The sequence below is a fragment of the Terrapene carolina genome, unplaced genomic scaffold (assembly GCF_002925995.2).
Source record: "Terrapene carolina triunguis isolate 2854851 unplaced genomic scaffold, T_m_triunguis-2.0 Scaffold66, whole genome shotgun sequence".
Classification (NCBI taxonomy): Eukaryota; Metazoa; Chordata; order Testudines; family Emydidae; genus Terrapene; species Terrapene triunguis.
The window spans coordinates 316690-330225 of NW_020664417.1; the positions used below are offsets into that span (position 1 = coordinate 316690).

Here is a 13536-nt window from a genome sequence, read left to right on the forward strand (position 1 = left end):
TTATACTTTATGCTAATTACATTCAAGGAGTTCTTCCTTTGTTCTGTAACTGAACAAAAAGAAATAATGCAATAAAACATTGTCATATAATAATGGTCTCTGGTTTCTTCTGACCAGTAAATGTCAAGACAACCACAAAACTTATTTTCAAAGGGGACGTCACTGATTGTACAATGATGGCATTTTACTACCATGGACTTTATTTATATTAGCCAAGGAAATTGATGGAGAAGCTGTCCTTTCTGTCTGCTAGAAATTGGTGTGATAAAATGAATTAGACGCTGCACTATTATTGAAGAGCTGTGTTCTAAGCAATAGAGAGAATAACTTATGTGCTTTAGCCGTTAAGAGATAAGCTCATCTCAGTCCTGCCAAATATACAAATTGTCCCTATAGACAGGGCCACCCAGGGGTCGGGGGGGGGGGCAAGTGGGGCAATTTGCCCCAGGCCCTGCAGGGGCCCTGCGAGCCCTGGCCCGGTGGCGGTCCGGGTCTTCGGCGGCATTTCGGCGGCGGGGGGCCCTTCAGTCACTCCGGGTCTTCGGCAGCATTTCGGCGGCAGGTCTTTCAGTGCTGCCGAAGACCCGAAGCGACTGAAGGGCCCCCCACCACCGAAATGCCGCCAAAGACCCGGACTGCTGCTGGGTGAGTACAAGCGCTGCAGCTCCCCCGCTTTGTCCCAGGCCCCCTGAATCCTCTGGGCGGCCCTGCCTATAGATTACATATTTTTGGTCCTTTCTACAGGACAACTGAGAAACCTGTTTTTTTTTTAATGCTGGGCTCAGGTCACAACGCAGGGGTATTTCACATGAAACCAAAGAGTGATTTGTGTGCGTTAAGAAATCTCCCTGGCACTATAGGGTTTTAAAATCATCATCTTCTTTCCTGATTTACCTTATAATTTTGATTACCCAAATCCAGATTCTCGCAGTAAACGTAATTCTAGGCCAATATTTTACTCTTTTTATTTTTTAAATGTCCAAACCCCATTCAAGTTTACATATCTGACATATGTTATGAAAACTTCTCAGGGTTGCCTTAAAAATATTTCAGGTCTATCCCTGAAGACAGAAAACAAACTACACTTGCTTTTGATGCTGTGTTGACGATGGTTTGATTTTGATGAAATTATATAAATTTGCACTGTAGTGATTTTTGTTAGACGATATTAGCAGTTATATTATCTGCAGAGATACAATCTATTTTTTGAAATTGTACTTTTATCAACAAAGAGTCCTGTGGCACCTTATAGACTAACAGACGTATTGGAGCATAAGCTTTCGTGGGTGAATACCCACTTCATCAGACGCATGATGCCACAGGACTCTTTGTTGCTTTTTACAGATCCAGACTAACACGGCTACCCCTCTGATACTTTTATCAGTATGCTGGACCTGCATCTGATTTCAGTTTACACTGATTTTAAACTGGTGTAACTCCATCGACTGCAATGGCTTTACACAGATGTCAGGCCCTCTGTTTCTAATGGTTGAAATGGTATTCTCATTTAAATTTTTACCACAAGTTAGGGTATGGCTATCTAGTAGGTTGTTCAGCTGGCATTAATTTCATTTGCTATAGGTTATGTTAAGACACAGATTTGCGATGGGCCACATCCACCCTGATTGAATTAGCCTTGTTAGCACTGACCCCCCCACTTGGTAAGGCAACTCCCATCTTTTCATGTGCTGTATATTTATACCTTTCTACTGTATTTTTCACTCCATACATCTGATGAAATGGGTTATAGCCCATGAAAGCTTATGCCCAAATAAATTTTTTAGTCTCTAAGGTGCCACAAGGATTCCTCGTTGTTTTATTTATGGGAACTCTGAATTACATTATCTACTGTAATAGAGCAAGATTAAAAAAGCCAGTGTAACCATCCATCTGGGTACTGGAGAATTCTTCATTAGCATCCTTGGAGATAAGGACAGTTTTAATAGTGTCCTGAATTCAGTAACTCTTTGAAGGTCAGAACTGTATCTCAGAAATGAAGTGTCATCAAATCAAGCCTGCATTTAAAAAAAAAATAAACCAAAACAAAGCTTATCATTTAAAAAAATCAAGAACTGAATTATGACCTTCAGTGCAAAGGAGAGGCAAAATACTTTTATGAATGCCATAAAAATAAAATATTTTAATAGATATATAAATAAAAGGTTTAGAGTAGACTTCCCCACCCCCCCCAAAACATAAAGCCAGTCTAGCTTCCATACAGAAACGGAACAACAATATTTCAAGTGACTACTGAGTCAAATAATCACTTTGATACATTCAAATTAATTGGAGGCAAATACATAATGAAATGATGTACCTGAATCATTCTTCTTTTGCATCTTAGCAGTATTTACAGTAATTTGTGTTTTTACAGTACTATGCAGATTTGGATATGTAAAATAAAACCCCTAATGATAGAGCAAATCAAATCAAACAAAAAGGTGGCTTGCATCACCCACTGTGAAAGCTTTAATACACGTGAAGTAATTGACTTGTGCTGTAAAATAAATTATGTTTTTATGTACTGTAGCAGAGTTAACTTAAAGTGTATAAACATTACATTCATTTTGGTGGTGTTCTCAAAGACTACATCTCTGCCTATCCCTATGGTAAATAATATGAGACATGCGCTAACTGATTCTTGTGTGTGCTTTTGTTTTTATTGGAAAACAGTGTAACCTAGCACCAAAAAAATCTCCAATTTATGTAAGACAGACACAATTTAATTAAAAGCAGCTTTTAAAAAAAGTATATAGACTATTAGGGGGCTTAAACTTTTGCTGTGCTTAATTAAAAAAAAAATCACAACATGGTGACTACAATCCAATATAACCTAAAATGAGAGTCAGATTTGGGGTTTTACTTCTCTCTATAGATCATCTTTATCTGTTTGGGAATATCTACCATTTTCCATACCATTATTGAAATATACAGTCTATTTTGGGCATGGAATCACCCCACCAAGTATCCTTCAAACAAAGAAATACTGGAACTGAGAGTTATTTCTATTGTTATATGGAATGTAGCTATGATGGGAAAACATCTTTTGTGCTGAAGAGAACATTTGCCACATGGGCATTTATATATTCTTCAGGTAGAGTGTCAGGATAACTTGTGCTGAACAAACCAGAAGGGGAGATTTTTCATTCAATCATAGTGCAGAGCTGGTATTTCTACTCTGGTGGAATGTCAGAAGCTCCCGAAAGTTGGAGCAGACTGAGTTAGGTTTATGCAATGACAGTAGTTGATCCTATCTACCAGCAAGGTGCAAACGGCAATGTAAGGACTGTCCCTTTTTCTGACTTGTTTTTTTCTTGTTCTTCTTTTGTTTATTCTCTCCCTTAATTTTACCTGGCTTCTTTTTCTTCTGATCCTCCTTAAACCATGGGCCCCAGACTCCTCCATTGAGTTTAGGGTTACTTCTAGGGTCTTTAGCTGGGTATCGAACAGGAACTGCAGTCTTATTGAACTGTGAAAGTCTCCGCAACAACTGCTTCACTATATCCGGATACTTACCAGAAAGGTCCACTCGTTCATATGGGTCTGCAGTTATGTTAAAAAGCCACACTGTTTTGCCAGCCATCCAAGAAACTCGTTCATTATGCCAGCGATTGGGGCCAGCGTTGCTAAAAGATTGAGGAGGGACCCAGTCACTGTATCCAGGATTTCCTGTCAGTAGTTTCCAGTGGTTTACTCTGATTGCTGACTGAACTGCTGTGTTCCAGATCCCAAAGCCTGCTGCCCATGAGCCATTTTTGGCTTTGGTGTAAATGGGGTCAATGTTGTGTAAAATGTCCACCCTTGGGGAACGTCTGCCTTCACTTACGGTCTCCCATATATCATAGCCATCCAACTGGATGTCCTCATCAATCTGCCCTTCTGCCAATGTGATCAAAGTGGGGAACCAGTCTGTGATGTGCACAAGCTCCTTACACACAGACCCTTTGTTTTTCAGAAGGGGGCTATGGACAAAGCCAACAGCACGGATTCCCCCCTCCCAATATGACCCTTTGCTTCCTCTGAGAGGCCAGTTACTTCCTCCAGCCATTGGTTGCCCACCATTATCTGAAGAGTAGATGAGGATGCTGTTGTCATAGTAACCATACCTCTTTAAAGCAAGGGTCACATTGTTGATGGCTTCATCCAAACAGGCCAGCATGGCAGCATATCTCCGCCTGTTTATATTATTGATTGATCTGTAATGTTCAAAATACTTGCCCGGTGCCTGTAGTGGAGAGTGAACAGCTTGGTAGGCAATATATAAAAATATTGGGGTCCTGGGATTATGAGAGGCTAAGATTTGTTGTACTTTTTGTGTGTACATCTGTGTTGAATATATGCCATTGTCATGATCCCAAGCTGCATTGTCATTCTCATATAGGTCATAGCCACATATCCCAGGGCTGTCACATTTGTAATGAGTGTAATAATCCCCACTGCCCAAGAGTGAGCCAAAAAAAGAATCAAATCCTCTTTGTGTCGGCATGCATTCTTTACGGTAAAACCCCAAGTGCCATTTGCCAACCATGTGTGTTGAGTAGCCAACCTCCTTCAGCTTCTGAGGTAGAGTCACATTATCCAGAGGTAAACAGTTAGGCTGGGTAGGCCTTATGACAGAATGCTGAAGGCCTGTGTGTATCTGGTATCTGAAAAAGACAAAAAAGGAGAAATACATATTAGACAGAGTGGAGAGAAAATAAATGTATGTGGACACATCCACAAACAAGAACACACATGCAATAAATAGTAACAACAAATGTTCCTGCACAAAACAGTCATTGTTGGAAATGTTTTAAAAGCATAAATCTCAAAGAATAATGAGATCATGCCAAGACATTTGTCGAAACAAGAAAATGGCATATGTTTTACTTTAGAAATGTTTAAAGGTTAATAGTCAATCTTTTCAGTATACTCTATATACACTAGGACCTGTGAAAAACTGACAGTGTTCTACACCTTCTTGTGCCTGAATCATTTCCTTAGTATTTGTAGGAGTTAAACTGTAAACTCTTGAAAGCACAGATCTGTTTTTTTTTAACCTAGTCTATGCAGAGCTGTGTGGAATTACTATATACTATATAAATAATAAATAACTATAAATCCACCAACATTAAAGCTACTAAAGAAGGCACTGTGCAGCATTATGGTGTCTTTACAATGTGCCATAGCCTCTAACAGAGGATATCTATACAAGCTGATGTAGATATAGCAATTGAAAAATAAGAACGAAAACTTCATCAACAGATTTCTATTTGCCTTATTGTTATCTTGGTCATATATACAGCATTAGAGTTCAACATACAAGCCCTGACCTTGTTCAATAGCTAAGTTCTCACCTTGCCAAACTATTCAAATAAACATCTCCTTATGTCTGTCATCTCTAAATAGTCAGAGAGTTACCCAAAATATTTACTTATCTGATAACACCCAGATTTGCTGCACCATTCTTGTCCCCACAGGAATCTTTCCCCATGTCCCTGTCACATTTGGCTTAGAGAAAATTATGTTGTAGAATATATATTTATGTAAATGTGTTAAAAGTCCTCATACTTTACAGGTGGTAAACAAATCTACAGAGTGCATATATACTGTCTTGTACTGTGAACAATTAGCAGCATTTTATTTAAATGGTACAATAATGAATTCTGGATTAGAGTGGATTCCTATAAAATACATATGACATCCACTTGACTAGAAAATGAAGTAAATGTGACTAGCAGTACTAATGATTACAGCCAAATCAGTTAATATCAGTTTGACACTAAAAAATAAAATATAAGTTAATGCTTTAAATCTAAAGAAGTCTTTCCCTTGGGGATAAGAATTTATGAAATACCAGGAACTGGATGAAACCACTAGGCCCATCATAGAATCATAGAATATCAGGGTTGGAAGGGACCTCAGGAGGTCATCTAGTCCAACCCCCTGCTCAAAGCAGGACCAATTCCCAACTAAATCATCCCAGCCAGGGCTTTGTCAAGCCTGACCTTAAAAACCTCTAAGGAAGGAGATTCCACCACCTCCCTAGGTAACCCATTCCAGTGCTTCACCACCCTCCTAGTGAAAAAGTTTTTCTTAATATCCAACCTAAACCTCCCCAACTGCAACTTGAGACCATTACTCCTTGTTCTATCATCAGGTACCACTGAGAACAGTCTAGATCCATCCTCTTTGGAACCCCCTTTCAGGTAGTTGAAAGCAGCTATCAAATCCCCCCTCATTCTTCTCTTTTGCAGACTAAACAATCCCAGTTCCCTCAGCCTCTCCTCATAAGTCATGTGCTCCAGCCCCCTAATCATTTTTGTTGCCCTCTGCTGGACTCTTTCCAATTTTTCCACATCTTTCTTGTAGTGTGGGCAGGGCCAGCTCCAGCATTTCTGCCGCCCCAAGCCAAAAAAAACCAAAAAAACCCGCGATCAGCGGCGGCAGTTCAGCGGCAGGTCCTTCGCTCCTAGAGGGAGTGAGGGACCTGCCGCCCCCGAATTGCCGCAGGTGCCGCCCCTCTCCCTTGGCCGCCCCAAGCACCTGCTTGTTAAGTTGGTGCCTGGAGCCGGCCCTGAGTGTGGGGCCCAAAACTGGACACAGTACTCCAGATGAGGCCTCACCAATGTCGAATAGAGGGGAACGATCACGTCCCTCGATCTGCTGGCAATGCCCCTACTTATACAGCCCAAAATGCCATTAGCCTTCTTGGCAACAAGGGCACACTGTTGACTCATATCCAGCTTCTCGTCCACTATAACCCCTAGGTCCTTTTCTGCAGAACTGCTTCCTAGCCATTTGGTCCCTAGTCTGTAACAGTGCATGGGATTCTTCCGTCCCAAGTGCAGGACTCTCATGCCTATGTCATATCTTATTCAATGCTGATTTTCTATTAACTCTTTGATGCTGTGGGGGTTAGGGTTAGGTGTTCTTAATGCATTATGCTAATATAGAACATATTACCATATAGCATTAATCTGAGAGATCCAAACAGTACCAGGACTTAACCTCAACCATAAATTCTCTTCCATCCTCTATTTTCTTCTGTTTAGGATACATTTATCATGTGTGTATGGGTCTTCAGCTATTTACTGGGCAGATTATTACTATCTGTTTCTGTCTGTGTCTTTAAATATATCTGTAAAACAATCAACTGAATGTGGAAATGTTCCCGTTGTAGAAACAGTTCAAAGAAATATCAAGGTGTTCTTTGTCATTGCAAAGATGGACAGGGTTTTCCTTTTCTACATGTCTTCCCAACAGACCGATATGGTGTGTGCCAGTATTATCTTTTAAGTGAACATATTCAATTTCAAAGAGCCTTCAGGTTGTTACAAAGCAAAGCAGTTAAGACACGGATTACTATGGAAGGAAAATGGCACCAATAGCAATGGGAAAGGTTTCTCAACATAAGTGCTCTGTAATTTTTATTATTTGTATTGCCCACAGGCGCCACTTAAGAACAAAACCACAAAGGCAATAAGTGACAGGTTTGGTTCTGTGGAAGGCAAATTCATGAGCAACTTTACTCACAGTGACTATCTTGCAATCTTTCTGAGATAAATTCTGTACATTTTATGACTTTCCATTGCAAGACTGGATAAATCTTATGAATAAATTTATTGAATATAATCCCATATGTAAAACAGGAGTATTATGCTAAAAAGTCTGGAATTTATTATCATAATTACAGCATTAATAACCAATTACATACAAACAAATGCTGACAGACTGGGATGCAGAATCTAATTCTATAGTTTCTGACTTTCATCTTGATAAATAGCATTTACATAAAGGTAATAGTGTGATTTGTGCTGTTTTCTAAGTTCTTACAATGTACCATTCCCCCCATCCAATTTTTAGGTCATAGCTGTCTGGCTTTTACATATTTAAATTTTGCAGAATAGACCAGTATTTCTGCTCTTACAGAGGAAATAACTAAGCAGAGTTTGTGTGTAAAACTGCAGCTAAAAATGTGCCTATATGGAAATAGTTACAATAATTATTTTTATTTATTGTAAACTGCAATTAGATCAACATTCATTGTGTTATTTTCTATTATTACTTCTTTACTAGCCTGGAGGCTGCTCAGATGTTTGCAGTAAAAACATTGTAATAATTCTTCCAGCTGGTTGCAGATACTTAATGCTATCTGACTTTTACTCTGCTTTGTTTACTCCTTTATAATGGAAACTTTAAATAAAGAAACTGCACTGGAAAGATACTTACTATAAGCGTGTTGTGCTGACTCCATAGATCCTTTAGCTCTTGGGCCCCTACAGCCTTTTACACTGAAATGCAGTATGTCACAGACTTCTTTTCTAAAAAAAAGGCTCAAATCTGAGTGTTCTCTTCTCCTTGTTTTCTGATATTGCAAATTATATCTTTACCTAATCTAATCAAATGAGATGGAAACTTCCAACAAAATTGGATGGAAACTTCTTATAAACTTCTACTCCCCAAACTCTGGAATGAGAAAATTTCCCCTTTTTGTTCCAGACTGGAAAGGTCCAATTCCATTTAGCCATGTTTTATACTATGCTTACCTCCTGCCACAAAGTGGAGTAGATATTACACTCTGAAAGTTCAGCTTCTGAATGCAAGGCACCAGATCTGCATCAGCATAGCATCACCAAAATCAGTGTGACCCAAACTTGTCAAATTTCTAGACTTTTGAATGACTGATTTCGCAGCTTCAGTGTTGTAGTAAAGCTAGTTTGCCTGCAGTAATTTCCCTGGTTTTGTTTTTTAAGGAAGAAAGGGGAAAGAAAGAAAACCCAAAGCTACTTTGGAGTTTACAGAACTTCTCTGTATCTGGATCTTGAAAGTTTCTTGGACTGGCCCTATCTATTCAGCTAGTGGAGCGTGACTCACAGTAGGAATACAGTCCTGTGTAATACAGGACTCTGCTGCAGTGGCCAGATGTCCCCTGATGCTTATGTGCTCCTGAACTGCACTAATTCAGATGCCTTCTGAACCAGTTTTCCTCAATAAGAGCCTTCTTGGCCTTTAAGGAAGATCTTAATTTCAATGAGAATTCTCAGCAAGGAAAGTAAGGGCTGGTCTAAACAGGGACACTCAGGAAAATTAATCCAAATTAATGAAGGTGTGAAATTAAAGTGGTTTTGTTAAACTGCATTAAACTCCCAGGTGGATACTCTTATTCAGAATTAAAGTGACGTTAATTCGATTTATTGTTAATTCTTGTTGGAAGGAAATGAAGCTGAACTGAATTAAAGCTACTTTAATTCTGAATAAAATAAAAATCCACACAGGGGTTTAATGCAATTTAACTAATCCACTCGAAAAGTTAATTTGGATTAATTCTCGAGTGTCCCTGTGTAGACAAGCCCTAAGAAGTGTACCTCTTTCTAATTATTCTAATATGCATGTATGGAACTGCTGAATTTTAAACATTCATAACTTTAAAAATATTGAACTAATTTTCTTCAAATCTGGATTCCTTTTAAGTCTCAATAAAGCAAAATTTGAAGATTCTAACTTTGGCCATTTTTGCTAGCACAACATTTCCCAATGAAACATGTGGGGATAATGTATTTCTGTCATGCTTCCACAACAAAACAAAACAAAAGAAACAAAAGAAAAAAGGATGAAAGCCTTGAAGAGGGAGCTCTACATTAATTACAGTGGGCACTATTGATGACTGTGATAATAAAGATGACAATGGCAAAGAGGATTGTAAATTATACCAAGTGCTGGACTGTGCCACCTTTACTCAATGCAGATCAATGCAGAGAAGCTAACTGATTTAAATCAGCTGAGAATCTGGTCCAATATTTACATGAACACATTAGAATTTCACATGAATCCCTGCAAAACATAGCTTTTAAAAAGGGTTCAGAGAACATGAGAATGGCCATACTGGGTCAGACCAATGGTGCATCTAGCCCACTATCCTGTCTTCCGAGTGGTCAGTAACAGATGCCTCAAGGGGAATGAACAAAACAGAGCAAATGTTGAGCGATCCATTCCCTATCATCCAGTCCCAGCTCCTGGCAATGAGAGGTTTAGGAGCATCCGGAACATTGCTTTGCATCCCCAACTATCTTGCCATTGATGAAACTACCCTCCATGAACTTATCCAATTCTTTTTTTAACCCAATTATACTTTTGGCCTTCACAACATCCCTTGGCAACAATTTCCACAGGTTGACTTGTGCATTGTGTGAAGAAGTACTTCCTCATGTTTATTTTAAACCTGCTGCCTACTAATTTCATTGGGTGGCCCCTAGTTCTTGTGTCATGTAAAGGGGTAAATAACACTTCCCTAAATACTTTTTCTACATCATTCATGATTTTATAGATCTCTATCTTATCCCCCCTTTAGTCATCTCTTTTCTAAGATGACCAGTCCTACTCTTTATAATCTCTCCTCATATGGAAGCTGTTCCATGCCCTTAATCATTTTCATTGCCCTTCTCTGTATTTTTTCCAATTCTATCTTTTTTGAGATGGGGCGGCCAGAACTGCATGCAGTATTCAAGGTGTGGGCTTAGCATGGATTTATATAGTGGCACTATGTGATTTTCTGTCTTATTATTTATCCCTTTTCTAATGGTTTTATCTTCCATTGTGTTGCCAAGACACCCAGTTTTTAGATCCCTTTGTAATTCTTTGCAGTCTGCTTCAGACCTGTGTAATTTGTATCATCTGCAAACTTCGCTACCTCACTGTTTATCCCCTTTCCAGATAATTTATAAATATGATGAACAGCATAGGTCTCATTACAGATCCCTGTGGGGACACTGCTATTTACCTCTCTCCATTCTGAAAACTGACCATTTATTCTTACTCTTTGTTTTCTGTCATTTAAGCCAATACTGATCCATGAGAAGACCTTCCCTCTTATCCCATGACTGCTTAATTTGCTTAAGGGCCTTTGGTGAGAAACCTTGTCAAAGGCTTTCTGAAAGTCCAAAGTCCATATCACCTTTGTACACATTTGTTGACCCCCTCAAAGAACTCTAATAGATTGGTGAGGCATGATTTCCCTTTACAAAAGATGGGTTGACTCTTCCCCAACTTACTGTGTTTATCTATGTTTCAACACATTTGCCTGGTATTGACGTTAGGCTTACTGGCTTGTAGTTGCCAGGATCACCTCTGGAGCCTTTTAAAAATAATCTACATTACATTAGCTCTCCTCCAGTCCTCTGGTACAGAGGTTGATTTAAGCAATAAGTCACATGCCATAGTTAGTACTTCTGCAATTTCATATTTGAGTTTCTTCAGAGCTTTTGTTTCTATTTTTTACTCAGATAAAAAAGCACTTTATCAGTAAAATTATTTCAAGAAGTCTTATATTTTCTATATTTTTAGCAAAAAGTTTTAAAGTTACCCCACACACTATCGACTAGTCCTAGGACAAATCCTTGTAAACAGAGTACCACAATATTTCTTATTTTTAAGAGACAGTGAATACCACAATCGTATGGTGGAATGGTTTATATTTACTCCAACATATTGTGTTTGGGTTACAGCTAACAGGCTTCAATTCAACAAAGCTCTGAATTGCAGTTCCATTGATGTCAGCCAGGTACTTTGCTGACTCAGGACCAAAAGTAAGCAATCAAATTTTGTACATAAATACAAAAGATTCTGTAAGTATGAAAGTAACTGTATAAGTGGAGCGTATGGCATTTTGTCCAGGGACAGACTTGTTTAAATTATGAGAGCACCTATAGGGAATCAAGGAAATGTTATATATAAGAATACGATCTTCCTAGAACATGCAGAATTCCTTAGGACAAGAGAAATTAAAGATGGAAAAAACCTATTAGCTCATCTAATCTATTTTCCTGCCAGTTCAAGATAGTGGGTAATATGTTCTGCCTATCCACAATATTCTTCCTGTAGTTTTAAACAGATACCGTATTAATCTTCATCAATGCATAGAAAATGATATTACAGTTCAGACTAGATGAACACAATGGTCCCGTCTGGCCTTGGAATCTATGAATCATCTTGCACCAGTGAAGCCCTTTGTGCCACAGGACCATGGGGAGTTACACTACGATAAGAAGACTGTTGTTCCACCACCGTCCTCCCTTGTCATTTCCATGGGTGAGTAGCAGCTTCAGCTTATGGCTGGATCTTCATCAGTGCCCTGGTGGAGAAGGCTACAGGTAAGATGTGTTGCATAAGCCACACTCACTTCCTGGCCAGTTTTGGGGAACTGTTGGTCCCCTTTGTCTCTCAAACTTGGTGGCCTTTCCACTTTTGGGATCCTCCATCAGAGGTTAACAAGACATAAGCCAACAAAAACTCTACATGAATCTGGCTCAGTGTTTTATCAGTCAGGTCTTCTGGTTTAGAATTATATTATTTTGCAATGATCACTCATGGAAAACAAGCACAATACAACTAAGACTTGAAACCACAGGATAGTTTCACAGCAGCAAATGTAATTTAAAAAGACAGCCCTCTGCTGGTGGCAATCACTGTGTTTGCCCACATAAAACACCGCTGTGGAGACAGTACAACACAGATACTGTAGCTTCATCTGGATTCCTTCAATTTTTATGTGGTTGTGAATCAAACTGTAACAAAGATTTTTTTTTAAACACAGTATGTGTGTAGGAAGAACAGTCAACTTTTATTAACTGTTTTATTTCTTAGGCAGCCTCGCTTTTTGGTCTCATTTGAAAAGTTTCAGATTTTGTGTTTCAGAAGAAGATTTAATCAATTCTTCCAAAGAAACATTAGGATGTTATGTTACAAAAAACAACACAAAAACGAAACAATCAAAAATCCCAACACACATAAAACAGGCTATTCATAATTTACTAAATTTAGAAATTTCGACTCGGATTTTCAAAGGGTCATAAGTGAGTTAAGGAGGCCAAATCCTATTGAAACTCACTGCAATTTGGGTGTTTTGGATATCTCAGCCTTACATCATAGTGCTGCAATTTGATTAATTTTGAACTGTGAACATCCTCTCAGTATCCAGCACACTCACAGACTTTAAATCCCAGCCTGTTACTCCAGTTCTTGCCATTAAAATAAAAAGGAAAGAAATTTTACTGACAGTTACTAATCTGTGGTATCTCAGGTAACTCCTATGGATACTCACCAGCTCTGGAGTGGCAACTAAGCCAGATTTTGCAGTCTATTAGGGCAGTTGTGCTTCAGTCCTCTCTGATGAGCAGCTGCTCTAAAGCTGGAGAATCAAGCCAGTAAAGGATTTCCCTATGCTGCCTTTATGCTCTTAACTATGCAGTATCAAACATGTGCTTCAAACCAAGAGTGTTTTTGCCTTCCCTTTTCCTCTTGGTGGAACTGACACATCAGAGGTAAGAGAGTCCTTGAACAACTCATTGGTGAGTTGCAGGACAGTGAATGCAGTCACTGGAGAACCTGTTTTTTAAAGAATAATGTCTGTCTACAAAAGAAGACCCAGAAAAGACACAAAGAGTCTTGTGGCACCTTATAGACTAACAGACGTATTGGAGCATAAGCTTTCGTGGGTGAATACCCACTTCATCAGATGAATGTAAAAAGACAGGAAGCAGAAACCTTCATTGGCATTTT

The 13536-nt window shown here is 38.9% G+C and overlaps 1 protein-coding gene across 1 annotated transcript in view; it reads right to left on the reverse strand.

The window, feature by feature from the left end:
- Positions 1–3040: 3040 nt before the first annotated feature.
- Positions 3041–13536, reverse strand: part of ARSJ (arylsulfatase family member J) — a 42875-nt gene continuing 32379 nt past the window's right edge. The window contains exon 2 of the mRNA XM_024197103.3: positions 3041–4646. Coding sequence (XP_024052871.2) covers positions 3251–4646 — 1396 coding nt within the window. The 3' untranslated portion in view covers positions 3041–3250. The remainder of the gene's footprint in view (positions 4647–13536) is intronic.